This window comes from Antedon mediterranea, chromosome 9 (genome assembly GCF_964355755.1).
Source record: "Antedon mediterranea chromosome 9, ecAntMedi1.1, whole genome shotgun sequence".
NCBI lineage: Eukaryota > Metazoa > Echinodermata > Crinoidea > Comatulida > Antedonidae > Antedon > Antedon mediterranea.
The window spans coordinates 1,763,180-1,779,263 of record NC_092678.1 but is presented as its reverse complement, the minus strand read 5'-3'; the positions used below and the strand labels follow the sequence as shown (position 1 = coordinate 1,779,263).

Sequence of the window (16,084 nt, the reverse complement as noted above, 5' to 3'; positions counted from 1 at the left end):
AGGACCGTAGAAATAAAGGGCCACACAATTAAAGAGCTTAAAGCCCGACACAGAACTAAACTGCCATACATGCAAACGAACATATAGGACCGTAGAAATAAAGGGCCACATAAATAAAGAGCTTAAAGCCCGACACAGAACTAAACTGCCATACATGCAAACGAACATATAGGACCGTAGAAATAAAGGGCCACACAATTAAAGAGCTTAAAGCCCGACACAGAACTAAACTGCCATACATGCAAACGAACATATAGGACCGTAGAAATAAAGGGCCACATAAATAAAGAGCTTAAAGCCCGACACAGAACTAAACTGCCATACATGCAAACGAACATATAGGACCGTAGAAATAAAGGGCCACACAATTAAAGAGCTTAAAGCCCAACACAGAACTAAACTGCCATACATGCAAACGAACATATAGGACCGTAGAAATAAAGGGCCACATAAATAAAGAGCTTAAAGCCCGACACAGAACTAAACTGCCATACATGCAAACGAACATATAGGACCGTAGAAATAAAGGGCCACACAATTAAAGAGCTTAAAGCCCGACACAGAACTAAACTGCCATACATGCAAACGAACATATAGGACCGTAGAAATAAAGGGCCACATAAATAAAGTCTAAAGAGATTAAAGCCCGACACAGAACTAAACTGCCATACATGCAAACGAACATATAGGACCGTAGAAATAAAGGGCCACATAAATAAAGAGATTAAAGCCCGACACAGAACTAAACTGCCATACATGCAAACGAACATATAGGACCGTAGAAATAAAGGGCCACATAAATAAAGAGATTAAAGCCCGACACAGAACTAAACTGCCATACATGCAAACGAACATATAGGACCGTAGAAATAAAGGGCCACATAAATAAAGAGATTAAAGCCCGACATAGAACTAGGCTGCTATACATGCAAACGAAAATATAGGACCGTATATATAAAGGGCCACGTAAATAAAAGGGTTTTTATATTAGGCCTGCTTTTATATTGATTAACGATTTTTTCATGAACGAAGTAAATAGACCGTAAAAAACATTAAACGCAGAATGTATGAATAGGGCTTATCTACATGTAGATAAGTTCATCATGTTTGGGGGAATCCCCTAAATAACTTTTATCTTAATTCTATGGTTCTACCCCCTAGTGACAACTTATCTCCATAGAAAATTATTCCTCTGTGTGGCACATTAAACAATCAATACAAGAGAACTGATAAAACACGTTTAATCTGTTTGTCCTCGGAATATTCTTAGTATAGTGCGACTAGAGCTAGATTACAGGGCCTACAAACAAGTTATACTGCCACTACCACCCAGCTACAGAGCCACTACAACCCAGCTACAGTGAAACTACAAGCCAGCTACAGTGAAACTACAAGCCAGCTACAGTGAAACTACAACCTAGCTACAATGCCACTACAACCCAGCTAAAGCGCCACTACAAACCAGCTACAGTGAAACTACAACCCAGCTAAAGCGCCACTACAACCCAGCTACAGTGAAACTACAACCCAGCTAAAGCACCACTAAAACCCAGCTACAGTGAAACTACAACCCAGCTAAAGCGCCACTACAACCCAGCTAAAGCGCCACTACAACCCAGCTACAGTGAAACTACAACCCAGCTAAAGCGCCACTACAACCCAGCTACAGTGAAACTACAACCCAGCTAAAGCACCACTACAACCCAGCTACGATCCTACGATTGTTGTACTGTATCTGTATTCAAAATACAACCTATTAGCATTAAAAAATCAATAATTCATAACACTAATTTAGTCTCAGTTATATTTATCTGGTTTAATGTTTACACAATCACAACATAATGGGTTGAATCAACCAATTATTTTTGATAACAAGACAAAGAATCGTTGATAATGTTTTCTTTATTCATCATGCATTCGATAAGGATATTGACCTAGCATTATAGACTTCCCAAAAGCTTTTCAGTGATGTAGCCACAAGAAATAAAGTGGGGCGGTTTTCATAAGAAAAGTGAATAATCTCTGCTCAAGCCACTGGGTTGTAAAAGGCCTCCGTGAAAAGTGGTCAGGTTGAAACCTTACCAACCGTACTGGTGGCTACGGCTCTGTTTTTTTAAGTTTCTTATCATCTGGCGTATTTGATTTAGAAACCTTTGTGCTCAACAGAAATTTATCAGTTAATTTGAATCAAAATTCCATCATGATAAAATTTTTTTTTCAATAATGCTTTTGCTCTCTTAAAATATTATAAGTCGCATGCTTTTTTTTTTCCCCAACTCTTAAAAAAAATCTATTCTCCTTTAAATTGCGGTTTTCTTTTTTCCTTAAATGCATTCAACGCTTCAATTCTATCCTTTGTCGGAATCACCTGAAATAAAATCAAACGTGATTACAAGAATTTTTTGTCGCAACTTGCATCGTGTAGTTATTGCGTCAACTTTCAACCATGACTGCGTAACTATGTGTACCTCAATTAGACATAAATAATGTCACTACAGATGGTTACTAAATTTGAAGGCACAGAAGTACAACTTGTACAACTAGAGTTTTCATATATTTCATTTATTTGTCTCAAAACAAGGACAGTACAAAGGTACAATGATAAAATAAACTTATCCTGCTGTTTCACATGAGGGCAGTAGTAATTGGTGGCCACAATTATTGCATTTTAATTTAGCTTTTTGATTTTGATCATTTGACATCCAGTCATTTTCATACAGCATTGTTGTGTTTTTCAATAATTTGTCTTGGATTTTTATATAGATTTCAATTAATCAATCTTTATTGATTTCTATTCTTCAGAGATATCACAGTTAAATCTATATGCACTTTTTATAAAAATATAAGAAAGAAAACACGTACCTGGGCATAATAAGCGCCCTCATAAGCTAATGCACTTGTAAGGTCCACCTGTCAAAAACAAGACAATAATATTACTACATCGTTCATAAAGATTAATTGTGCCAAGTTCTGTTTTGCTATGTGTGTGTGTGTCTGTTAAATGTGTATGTATGTTGAATTTAATACTTATTATTATTAATTGATTTTCCTATGTATGTAAAGCATATTAATTAAAACTCAGTAATAAAAAACAACAAGAACTGTAATTTTATAGTTTATAGCTTTCAATTTGCAACCTAGGACAACTTAGGATAAATTCATAGATGTATTGTCGGTTGTTACCTGGATCTAGAAACCAAAACTGTGTCGAGGAATAGAGGGCGTCCTAACTGTACGTAATGAATTAACTTGACTTAACTCAAGCATCCTATATATACATGGCTATAGTCCACACTATAAATGGGACACTTTCTTGTGAAACATATAAGGGCCAAAATTAACTTCTATTGAGGGGACACCTTCATTAAGGAGACACTTTGTTTGGTCCTGAGAGTGTCCCCTTAATAGAGGTTCTACAGTATTATACTATATGTCTATACTTACGTCCATACCCTTGTTAATTGCCTGTTTAGCCATCTGTACAGCAATTGGTCCCTGAAAAAATAAAACAAATAAAACAAATTAAATAATGTATAAAATGTGTAAGTAATTTATAAAAAAAAAATGCATTTTAGATCCTAAAACTGAAAATGTCTGTTTAGGATAGAAAGAAAGTCACCTGTGGTATGATCTCCTTTGCTAAATCCAAAGCTCTCTTGTAGGCCGCCTCATTGCTATCATCTTGTTCTACAACATGGTTCACAATGCCCAATTCAGCAGCTTTCTCCCCGTTAAAAACACGAGCAGTAAAGATCAGTTCTTTAGCAACAGATGGGCCTACAAGTCTAGCCAACCTTTGAGTTCCACCTAAACAGTAACAAAATTTTTTTTTTAAAGTCAAGTTTTTTATGTAAATAATTTGTGATAGGGCTCACATTAAGATTTTTAAATTAAATAAACATGCGTTTAAACTATGAAAAAAGTTATAAAATTGTAATAGCTCCCTCTAATTTCATTTTTGTACACGGTACCTAAAATGGACATCTTCTAGTTGTTTATACAATACAATGTAAATGCTATGCTCTTATTAAAAATCTTTTCTTGTCTGGTGCTTGAAGATAAAAATGTTTAATTTATAAAAAAAAAAAACACTTACCACCACCAGGAATAATTGCAAGCCTTGTTTCAACTAAACCCATTTGTGTTGTTGTAGCTAAATTCAAGCAAAAAAAAAACAGACATCATAAAACAATAAAATGGTACAAAGTTCTCAATGAAATAAACCTCTTGGGTATTAATTAATTTTATTAAAGAAAATATGTTCTTGTTGATTGATTTGAGATAAAACGCCACTTTTGTTGTGTAATTTAGTTCTATTTAAGTATTTTAAGGTTGAAAAGCAAGTATTAGAGTGTTTTGATCCATACTGTACACAATAACTCACTTGCTGTCCTCATATCGCAGGCCAGGGCAAACTCTAGGCCGCCTCCTACTGCTGTCCCATCTAAGGCTGCAATGACAGGCATAGGCAGGTTAGTGATGTCCATCGTAAATTTTCTAAGTCTGTCAACGAATGATGCTACTTCTTTTGGACTCAGTGTTACTCTTTCTTTTAAATCGGCTCCTACAAATATGAGAAGAGATATATTTTTACATTTTTCAGCAAGATTTGTATCATTTTGTACAGTATCAGTAACTAATAGAAAATAGGGCACTTACCTGCAGAGAATATTCCCGGAACCTCGCTTTTTATGATTACTGAACGAACATTCTTATCGTAACGAACTGCCTCTACTGCTTCTTCAAACTGAAAGAAAAATCAATTTGTTCTATTATATTAAATGTATGCATTTCTATAAGCTAAAATCAAGATACACAGGAGTTTGGAAAGTTCAGTTAATAACAATTGCCAAATTTACAGTAGTTTGATAAATATACAGTAGTTATCTGGTCAATATACAATACTTTGGTCAATATACAGTAGGTATCTGGTCAATATACAGTAGTTATCTGGTCAATATACAGTAGTTATCTGGTCAATATACAGTAGGTATCTGGTCAATATACAGTAGTTATCTGGTCAATATACAGTAGTTATCTGGTCAATATACAGTAGTTATCTGGTCAATATACAGTAGGTATCTGGTCCATATATAGTAGTTATCTGGTCAATATACAGTAGTCATCTGGTCAATATACAGAAGTTATCTGGTCAATATACAGTAATTATCCGGTCAATATACAGTAGTTATCTGGTCAATATACAGTAGTCATCTGGTCAATATACAGTAGTTATCTGGTCAATATACAGTAGTTATCTGGTCAATATACAGTAGTTATCTGGTCAATATACAGTAGTTATCTGGTCAACATACAGCAGTTATCTGGTCAATATTCAGCAGTTATCCGGTCAATATACAGTAGTTATCTGGACAATATATAGTACATAGTAGTGGCCAGACTACAGTAGTTGTCTAGTAGTATAACAATACTCAATATACTGAAGCTGGACATTCTTATTCTTATCCTAAACTCTTTTTATTATTAAAGAAACAAAAAACAATTACAGAAATCGTTAAACGACTCTATTATGCTGACAAATATTTAGTGAAAACTAGTACATTTCTAATAGAAAACTCACCAATGTAAGAACACTTCTGTTGACAGCATTCTTGGCAGCTGGTCTATTGATGCCAAATACAACTATACCTAATGGCAAAATAACAGAACAAGGAATTAATAATAGCTATGGAGAAGAACAATAATTGGATAACTTTGTGTATAGTACTGTACTAGAATTTAATGTACTTTAAAGGCCTACAGTAAACTACAGGAATGTTTAGAAATGTAGTTTAAAACCTTCCCAGTAAATTTTCGATCATTTTGCTATAGTATGTAGGGCCAGGAATAATATAAAAAGCACTAAATAGCAGGGTTATAATTATCATTTTTGGATTTATCAAATATTGAAAGTAATTCCTAAGTGTGCTGTTTCAAATTTCACTGAATCAATATTTTATTTTAATTCAAAATTGTGCAAGGTGTCACAACAGCTGCACAATTTTATTTAATAAATATCACTATTTTACTTTATTTTATTAAAACCAACAGCAACGAAAGTTGCCACTTAAAAGAAACAGATATCTACATACAACACAACAAAGGCGACATAGGCTAGCCCGAAACCTTCAGTATATGAAAACCCTGTGTGAGGCAGACCTAGGCCTAGCCTATAGCGAAGGGCAAGGCCTATTCTAGCCTCTAGGTAGGCCTACACCTCCTATCAACAACAGGAAAGGAACAATAGGCTAGTAGGGCCCAGCTCAGCAGGGCAGGGGCCTAGCTAGCTAGCTAGCTAGGCTACATACCTTCATGTTCTGCCTCTAAATATTTAACATTTAGTTCATTTGCTGACGTTGAAGCGCTCCTACATTGCAAATTTGACCGAAATATATAACGTGTTTTAAACCCAGACCCATAAGCATGTTTAAAATGTGTTTTATGGAGAGTACTGGATAACGACAAAACCTTTCTTATGGGGGCCGCCATCTTTGAAGCAATACTGCCCTCTTCTTCTCATACGTTTTTGTCACGCGTCATCCAAATATGGAACGCCAAAAGGATAAAAACAGCAGTAATATTGGATATTTTAATTCAGTATGTTACGTACGTCCGACGCGCAAGCAAACTCGACGAACACAATGTAGCAATAAAAATATTATCATAATAGCAATATATATATATATTTTTACTAAAAATACAAGCCTATGGATATATGTATTTCTCGCGCATTCAGTATATTTATGCAAATAAAATGAATATAGGCCTTTTCGAAGTTGCTACCGTGAATACGATAATTATAGAGTAAAATAACCTATTTTTTAAAATCATTCATTATTAGGCTATAGGCTAAAAAAATATTTAAAAAAACATTTTCAGAAAGATTAATTACAGTAGTTAATTTAGTTTCCTTAAAGTAAAACGTTTTACTAAGAATACATGGTTTTAAAATCTTAACATTCGAAAAAGCGGATTATTCACAACAATATCATCAATGATTTCAATGGTGTTATATAGCATGTTATCTGCGCCTGCTTTCACATTTTCAAATACTTCTTCTCCAAGTAGCAGGCCTACTCCACGGACACTGTGATCAACAACTGGACGCAAAGGACGAACATTTTGTACCTGCTTACTCTCTGCTCTACCGTGACACCAGCGAGCAAAATGCTCGCAGTTGTTGAAAACAAGACTGTATTTTCGATTTCTGAAGAAATGTCCTTCCTCACTTTTAGCACGTCTTACAACTTCTTTCCGGCTGACGTCAGGAGGGCATGGTATACATTCCACTTCTGCGTCATCGTCACGCACGAAATCTTCAAATGTCACACGATGTACGTATGCTGTCTCTTTTGCTTTGATATTGAACTCTGCTCCAGACAGATGTATGACATCACCATTACCAATGTACACAGCTAAAATCCAAATTATTAACAATAGCACCTTAGGACTTTAGTCACGATACGACACGATACATTTTTTTCTCTTTTGTAAGGATTTTACCCTTGAATAAAAATGCATATTTTTATGAAACATGACGTTTTTTTGTTTATTAATTTTTTATTTTATTTGCATTCAGATATTTTTAATTCAATGTTGAAAATCAAATCAAATACTTACCCCAGTGGTCGTACAACGTACGGTTGACAATGACCAGGTCTCCAGCTTTAACATAAGACATGTCTTAACAAAATGGCAATGCAACTACCGTACAGTCTGGAAGAAAATCAAATATAAATTTAACAACGTCACCAGCTAGGCCATATTCCAAAATTTCGGCCTAACTTTAATCTTACTAAGTCTACAATTCAAATTACATTACGAATTATGTTACGAATTTCCAACCTACCTTGCTTCAAAAACTATAATGATAAAACAGGAGCTAAAAGTATTGAATGCGTTTTAAACTTTATACTCCAATTCAGTTTCGGTGCGAAGCATCGAGATATTTATACATTTCAACATTTTTATAGTGTTGCATCTCGTTTCATGAGAGGACATTTTTATACAAGTATAAATATTTACATAAACTCCGCTTTGGAAAATTAATATTAAACGGTACTACTGTTGGTAACCAAATACTGTTTTTACAAAGTACAAGAAATCGTGATAAATCGTACTAGCATATAAATATTAATTACGTGGAACTAATTCAGTAGTATTCTTTAGTGACGAAAAAGGTCTTGTTTTTTCTTGATGCCAAATTATGTAGACATAATAGGCCTTATACATACATCACAGATTAAATACATAATGCCTATATAATCTATTTGTGGGGTATTTTTGTTTGTAGTATTTTTTGTTTCAAAATGGAAAACCAAAACAGATGGAGACACAATAGCAATCATGCTTTGTTATCTTCTATTTGATGAGATTAAGCAGAATTCCGAAAGTTTATTTTAAGCTAATATTGACAAACGATAAAGAATAGCTGATAAATGATTTAATTACAGTACATAATACTGATTCCTTCTGTTATCAAATTTAATGTAAATTACAATGCTCATTACCTTGGCTTGCCTTAAATATAAAGGAAAAAGATCTTACAAATCGTTTGTTATAATTTCGTATCTCAGCTGGGTAGAATGAGTACTCATTTACCGTCCTCATCCTACCACGTCTATCGATAACGGTGCCGATAATGTCGCCATGAAGAAGATGATTGGTGTCTTCCAATATAGTATTGAACACATCAGCAAACCGTTCGATGTAGAAACAACCACCATCAAAGTTAGTCGAAAAAACATAGATAATAATTTTAAAATGTTGATATTTATCAAAAGAAATCACATAAAATGTCAATGTCTATAAACATATTCTAAATATATATATATATTTTATTAGAGCTATGTATGTGAATTGGGCCTATCTCACCACATAATTATGAAGAACAATAATGCTCTTTGCAGAAGATTAAAGAAATTGTATACAGTGTTTAAACCTTGTTTTGAATTTGAAATGGCCTACATATGCAAATTATTGTAAAACAAAGCAAACAAGAAAATACATTGCATTTAATATAATATCTTTTCTTATTGTTTATTTCTACTGAAAGATCTAATATTAAAAAGCCTAGTGAGTGCGGCAAGAGCAGCAGCCCACCATCGAACATTTTCCGACTGCTCGCTTCTTGCTTTATCGTGGCACCAACGAGCAAAATGTTCACAGTTGTTCGTCATCACATCGTACGGTTTATTTCTAAACATTCTTCCTTCTACTAATCTTGCATGCCAGACAACTTCTTTCCGGCTCACATCAGGAGGGCATGGTACACATTCTTTTACATCTTTACCTGCAAATTCATCCAATGTTACACAGTGTACTTTTTCTTCAGGCACCGTTAGGTGCATAACTTCACCATTACCAATGTATACTCCTGTAGTTTTAATATATATAATGCTTGTTTTTTATTTGAAACAATACTTTCAGAAAGGCCACATATAATTGTTTAGTAAAATGTTAATGTTTTGCGGCAAAAATATATCGTTTTTAGAGAATGTCATGGCAGGACAAAAATGACGTAGTGTAGGCCTAAAGAAACAGAATCATTGGTATTGTTGCACCGACCACTCAACATCTACCAACACAACAAACATTTATAAAAATAAAAAAATTACCCCAATGACTGTAAGGGTAACGGTGATTACGATACACCGCAATCAGGTCACCTGCTTCACATGTGAACATCCTATTAAAAATTATATATAAATGTTACAGTATTAATTAATTCAAACCAAAGAAAGACTAAAGAACATTATGAAAAGTACTGTACGAATTTGCAAATTAAATGGAACACTGTTGCAAATTCTTATAATTGTATTCATTCACAATTACAATGTTAAATAGTTAGTACCAAAAGAAGAAGTGGATACCATTTACAACAAAAATATGTACATAATATAGTAAAATCAATATAGGTCGCCCATGACCGGTCGGCACCTACGGGGAAATTAGAAAAATGCCCCATTACTTTGCAAATGATGACGTCTTAACGACGATCATGAGCGAAACGATACCATATTTGTTAATCCGTAATTCACATGTTTTACTACCAGTTACAGTATATCAAGGAGGTAAACAATGTTATCTCCACAGTCATATTTATATATATATCTTATTGGATCTTGGAGAAAAAAAAACGCACAAAAGATATGTATGGTTATAGCTGACCAAAAAAACTATTTTTGCAAATTCCCTTGGTTAAAGATGTTATTGTCCCTTTGACTAATTCCAAAAAAAAAAAAAAAAAAAAAAGATTTCGAAAAAAAGTGGGTTATTTCGTTTCTTTGTTAAAAACTTTGACTTCCAGTCAAAGTTTTCGATCAAAACATATCTCATAATGCAACACGCTTTTTTGGCTACTCTGTATGCATAATCATAAAACTTCCTCGCGATCTGTATGAAAACACCTTCTCAATCGTGACGAGTTGTAAACCATCCTAATTAGCATCATGCATAATGCATACTCGTGGTTTCACTCGCGAGGATTTTCCAGACAAAATAAAATTTAAAAAAATAAAATTAATTTACCTGTTAATTACGTAAACATGTTGTTTTTGGCTCAAATTTTCGACTTAAAGTTAATAACTTTAATATTACTTTGAAATGGCCAATTTAAATTTAGAATATTTTGACCTTCATTTTTTGTGTTTCAATGGACAATACTCTTTAAATCTTTAAATAATTTCTCGCATAATGAATGCAATCATCATTTATAGAATCCATTTTCTTTTGAAAAATAGGTTTTCTTACCTTGCTTTATGAAATTTGAAGTCGTTCGTATTCGTTATAAGGAATTCTAAAAACATAAAACCAAGACTATGAATACGGTAAACCCGTTGAAGTTGTGAAATCCAAATATATCGATACCTTTTTTTTTTATAACATTATGCCTTTGTACGCACATTATACTTTTTTGTCTGATTATTAGGTAATTAGAGATGTGGATTCTCAAGACAACAAATCAATGACTATCGATATAAATATAGAACTATGGTTAAATTACCAACTTTGACAGAATGATTTGATTAAATTTATAAGGATTATTTTAGGAAGAATCAGATCGGATTGCCTTTCATCTCCATTCTAAAAATAAATTTTTCCTTAGCACATTTTAGCACTTTCAGTAGTAGTTTTATCGGAATCGAAACCAAGCTACCGTGAATTCTTTACTGTTCATTTAATTATGAAAGAGGATTACAAGTCGTCAAAACAAGGTTATCTTATTCCCATAGTAAACTATGTGATGGCAAAATAGAACATTTAAGATCTCTCGAAAAGATTTTGCTTTCATGTGAAAATGTTACCGTAATACATATAGGCCTAACGACCATATTATCATGAAAAATGGACATGAGCGATTGTACGACATTGTAATAACCAATTTACTTTTATCTAGTTGAGTTAGATTTCAAAATTAGAAGGTACGATGTATATATGACAGGTTTTCTGTAAGTTCCTTTCGTTACGCGACAGCACAGTTTATTTCAATACGGTCAAGATAAATAAAAATGAGAGTTGCATAAAACCGCAAATAAGGTCAAAACCAGAAGAAAAAAAATGTTCTTGTACTTAGACCTTATATTTGTTTTTTTTTAATACACAGATAAAACGATAACTACATGTCGCATAAGAATGAAACACATCCATAGATTGTGAATATTATTGTGTAACAGAATAAAACTACAAATTAAAACGTGTGATAAGTTGAGTGAAAAAACTGACAATTCAATTTATGTTGAATTGTTATGCCTATACACGTTTAACAAAAAAATGTTTTATGTATATTAATTTTTAGAAAGGTAGCCCGAATTTATTTATATAACTATTTTTCAATGTTTAGGGGCTCTACTTGATTAGTTTTAGCTATTTTTTAGCCCTTGTTTTATATATGTTACAATATTTATACTTTATATTTATGGGTAAATAAAAAAAAAATAAAAAAAATACCGGAAAATGTTAACTTTATTTCTAGGGAAATTGTCATGTTGTGTGATTCCTTGTTGTATGAAATTCCGAGAAGCAGAACGTGATTAAAGCTTACACTATGTAAAGCTCGTTGATTCGGAGATCCAATGGGAAATCGACGTTTACCGTACGGTCTTTGTAATTTTGTGAACATTTTAGTTGCTCAATGGTAACAATTGAATTACATAAAAAGATATAAAGAGTCGAATAAGACCAAACATTAAAAAGACTTCACATCACTCAGATTCAACGCAAATGAAAAAAACAACCTTATGTATAAAACTAAATAAAAACAATTATTATATATTTTAATTTATTATGACATTCTTAAATTTGCTTCTTTGTACTAAAGTCATTTTTCAAAATGCTTTTATATGACTTACTGCGACCATTAAAAAAACAATTTCTGAATAACATTAATACTTTAATCTTGCTAAAATCACCGCTTAATCGAATTTTAAAATGAATATATTGTACTTACTGTATAGTCAATCTACCGCAGCCTATACGAGAGAGTTTGGGGGAAAACCAATCTGGCCGGCCTATTTATACATAAAGCCCTGAGGAAATACTAATTTCCTTCATACAATCATGACAACATTCTGGAAAATCCAGTAAATATGTTAAGCAACATTTTTGTAAATTAAGATTAGTTAAAGTGGAGGCCGCCAAATTAGCCACTATCCTTAGCGGCTATGTTTCTATCTGGTCTCTCCTTGTCTCCAAATAACAACATAAATAAATATGTAAAAACATGATACATTGAACAAAGTACATTATAACAATTTTTGTTTTCATGAGGAAATGTTTTATACAGTAAAAGATATCAGACTACAGATTGCGGGGCAGTCTATATTCATTTCTTTCTGCATTCAAAGTAAGGGTAGTACTCTTCAATCACTGCCCACCATTACTGAACTCAACCTAATCCATTTTTTATTGAATCTGATTAGGAAGTGGTCTGGAACAAAAGGACTAGTCTAAGAAGGTGTAGAACCCCAGTGGTAATTGATGTACGGTCTATTAATAATAATAACGATATAAATTAATATAATTATAAGTATTTTTTGTTATTATAGTATATATTTTCACCCCCAATAGGGGTTGAATCAATCATTTGGCACACTCAAAAGTGCTCCTGTCCCTTAATAGGTGTCCCCTGAGTAGGCCTAGTTTGCCGTAAGGTTAAAGCATATTCCCTCTCATTTCGAGTGGAAGTGTCCCAAAGCAGGGATTTTCTGTAGCATCAAAACTTTATTCAGCGGTAATTATACGTGAATTTTCAGTTTATCAATTTTGAACCGTTTGACTGACATCGGTTTTAAGAATAAAAATCACACTAAAACGGCTGTACGTTTTACATTGTAATAATGCTTTCTTTAATAGCAATGACAGAAATTAATAGTGATAGTGCCTTTGTTTCTTCTCTTCTTTAATTTCTTTTACTACTTCTCGAATGAGTAGGCCTACACCAAGTGCAACAGCACCGCCAACGATAGCCCCTTTTACAACTTTTTGTACCTGCTTACTTTCAGAATCACCGTGGCACCAACGAGCGAAATGCTCGCAGTTGTTGAAGAACAGATCGTATTTGCGATTTCTAAAGAAATCTCCTTCTGCACTTTTCGCAAGTCTTACAACTTCTTGCCGGTTGACGAAAAAAGGACATGGTATACATTCTACTTCTGGGTTATCATCATCATCACCAACAAACTCCTTAAATGTCACACGATGTACCTTTGCTGTCTCCTTTGCCTTGATATTAAACTCTGCTCCAGATAAGTGTATAACCTCACCGTTACCAATGTACACTCCTGGAATTCAAATAAGTACAAAACAATTTTGTCAATTCAGCCCTGGTTGTATTCAATCAACCACATGTTTAAGAATACAAATGCCCGCCTTTTCACTAGACATTATACAATAGATATTAATGTTATATGTATGGCATTTAATTGCATTTACCGTAGTGGTAGTAAGTAGGCCTAAACGGACTTGTACGTTTTACCGTAACAATGTCGCCTGCTTGAAGATTGTAAGGATACATATCACAATAGTAGTAGGCCCTACTGAAAAAAGAAGAAAATATCACTTATTAGGCTATCGGCGTGCATTACTCTAGAACTGCAAAGCCATGGTCGCAGATCTTTGGAGGGAAAACACGTCACACATTTTATATTACAATATGCTTGTGAATTATGTTGTATTAGTTAATCTTTCGGTATTATAGGTCCACAAGCCTAAATTAAAAGTGCACCATACTGAGAGTTTTACATTGATGACTGGACCCACGTCACCTTGTTAGGGTGTCACGTGTATTTATATGCCTTAGTCCTATTGGAACTTTTGATATGCCTAACATCTCTGGGCTAAATACAGGGAGTTAATGAAAAACAATGTACTTACTAATTTACAACACCTGTCTACCTTGATTCACTATACCTTACTGTACTGAACTGTTTGATATATACAACATCTAGGCCTATATAAACATTTTTTTGGAAAAACCAAGTACGCCGGTCTATTTACATAAACTGATATTGCTAACAGATACAACATTGATTACGTAATCTCATAGATTAATGAATAACATAAAATAAGCAATGGCATTTACACACGACATACCGCTGTTGCGGTGATAGTGTAAACGGGGTAAAAATATGCAGACAGGTTTGTTTGTTGTTTTGGTCAACTTTCAGAAAAAAACGACATAATTCAATGCTTGTTATTCCCTCGAGTTGTAAATAAACATACTGTATAAGGTTTAAAGTTTGGAAATATTATTTAAGAGAGGTTGTATATTTTACATCCTCGTGTAGGCCTACGGTAAAAGCGTCTGGAAACGCCAACAAACTTTAAAATGTTGACCTGCAGCGCCAGTGACGTCATCTTCTGGTCACCAGTTCTCGAAACAGTGTTTTACGACTGTTCACTTCAGCATTTAGTTTAGTTTATCATTGTTTTACGTTTAATGTCCGGTTCCACTGAATGCGCTTTCAAAAAGAGCAAAATAGATATCAACACAGTGAAAAATGAGAGAAAAACGTTTTAAAAAAGTGTAGGCCTATGGTTTTATATTATTCAACATTACAATGTAAAATCTGAAGTGGCAGACACATTATAACTTTGTTTTAAAAAAAACAGATCGACAAAATAATTTGTTAACATTCTTTAATACGGATCCATCACAGATGGAATATAATATATTATTTTTACTCCTCCTCCTAGTGATACTGTACCCACCACACCCCTCCCCACCCTACCACTCCCTCCTCCCCTGGCACCATTGGCTTGGTATCTATTTTTTAGTAGTACCTGCTAATTTGAAATACTTTCTAAAACAATATTTTTTTATTTAAAAAAATATTTTTTTATATAGTGCAGTAGAAAAGGGTCAAATGTGTGAAACAAGGTCAAATGTGAGAAACAGGGTCAAATGTGAGAAACAGGGTCAAATGTGAGAATCAAGGTCAAATGTGGAAAACAATAAAGTACAGTATAAAGAAACATTGAGAAATATAAATATGACAAAAATAACCGGATTTATTTATTTTGATATACAAGACTAAAGGTTACGTTTCACATAAGAAATTGCACAAAAATATAAAAATATAAAGCATATCATGTATTCCAAATTATACAGCATTTCTTTAAACTAAAAAAATGAAAACATTTAAATATACAGTATATTTCATTGGAAAAAATTGTGTTTTATTGAGCATGATAGAAATGTTCACTATAGACTAGTATTTGTTCTTTCTTTTGTCTTCTTTATCAGATGAGAGTAAAGATCCAAGTAATAGGGCTCCACCGACAGCAGCAGCACCAACGGTACCCCACCATACAGCATTATCTACCTGCTTGCTTCTTGCCTCACCGTGGCACCAACGAGCAAAATGCTCGCAGTTGTTAGTAAACAGATCGTACGGTCTATTTCTAAAGAAACCGCCCTCTGCACTCTTCGCAAGTCTTACAACTTCTTCCCGGCTGACGTCAGAAGGGCATGGTATACATTCAACTTCTGCGTTATCATCATCACCCACAAACTCCTTAAATGTCACACGATGTACCTTTGCTGTCTCCTTTGCTTTGATATTAAACTCTGCTCCAGATAAGT

The 16,084-nt window shown here is 33.6% G+C and overlaps 3 protein-coding genes and 1 long non-coding RNA gene across 5 annotated transcripts; all 4 read right to left on the bottom strand.

Moving 5' to 3' along the window:
• Window positions 1–1,884: 1,884 nt before the first annotated feature.
• Window positions 1,885–6,529, bottom strand: LOC140058610 (methylglutaconyl-CoA hydratase, mitochondrial-like). Its single transcript, XM_072104293.1, has 9 exons — window positions 6,309–6,529; window positions 5,582–5,649; window positions 4,660–4,747; window positions 4,385–4,564; window positions 4,097–4,153; window positions 3,620–3,807; window positions 3,445–3,495; window positions 2,863–2,910; window positions 1,885–2,368 (listed from the first exon to the last, which is right to left on the bottom strand). Exons 1-9 carry the CDS (start codon window positions 6,487–6,489, stop codon window positions 2,291–2,293), a joined length of 939 nt encoding a protein of 312 aa, XP_071960394.1. The 5' UTR covers window positions 6,490–6,529; the 3' UTR covers window positions 1,885–2,290.
• Window positions 6,530–6,945: 416 nt separating this feature from the next.
• LOC140059332 (phospholipase A and acyltransferase 4-like) lies at window positions 6,946–7,747 on the bottom strand. The gene is made up of 2 exons (XM_072105209.1): window positions 7,621–7,747; window positions 6,946–7,415 (listed from the first exon to the last, which is right to left on the bottom strand). The coding sequence occupies exons 1-2, from the start codon at window positions 7,679–7,681 to the stop codon at window positions 6,946–6,948; spliced, it is 531 nt and encodes a 176-aa protein (XP_071961310.1). The 5' UTR covers window positions 7,682–7,747.
• Window positions 7,748–8,468: 721 nt separating this feature from the next.
• On the bottom strand, window positions 8,469–12,481 carry LOC140059241 (uncharacterized). The gene is made up of 4 exons (XR_011847157.1): window positions 12,449–12,481; window positions 10,753–10,798; window positions 9,618–9,688; window positions 8,469–9,376 (listed from the first exon to the last, which is right to left on the bottom strand). It is a non-coding gene; the product is annotated as an uncharacterized lncRNA (long non-coding RNA).
• A 573-nt stretch (window positions 12,482–13,054) lies between these two features.
• Window positions 13,055–14,610, bottom strand: LOC140059422 (phospholipase A and acyltransferase 1-like). 2 transcript variants are annotated; one of them, XM_072105328.1, is made up of 3 exons: window positions 14,374–14,610; window positions 13,933–14,033; window positions 13,055–13,781 (listed from the first exon to the last, which is right to left on the bottom strand). In XM_072105328.1, the coding sequence occupies exons 2-3, from the start codon at window positions 14,012–14,014 to the stop codon at window positions 13,366–13,368; spliced, it is 498 nt and encodes a 165-aa protein (XP_071961429.1). In that variant the 5' UTR covers window positions 14,015–14,033; window positions 14,374–14,610; the 3' UTR covers window positions 13,055–13,365. The 2 variants fall into 2 exon arrangements, with proteins under 2 accessions (XP_071961429.1, XP_071961427.1); XM_072105326.1 differs by having other exon boundaries at window positions 13,933–14,610.
• Window positions 14,611–16,084: the final 1,474 nt, after the last annotated feature.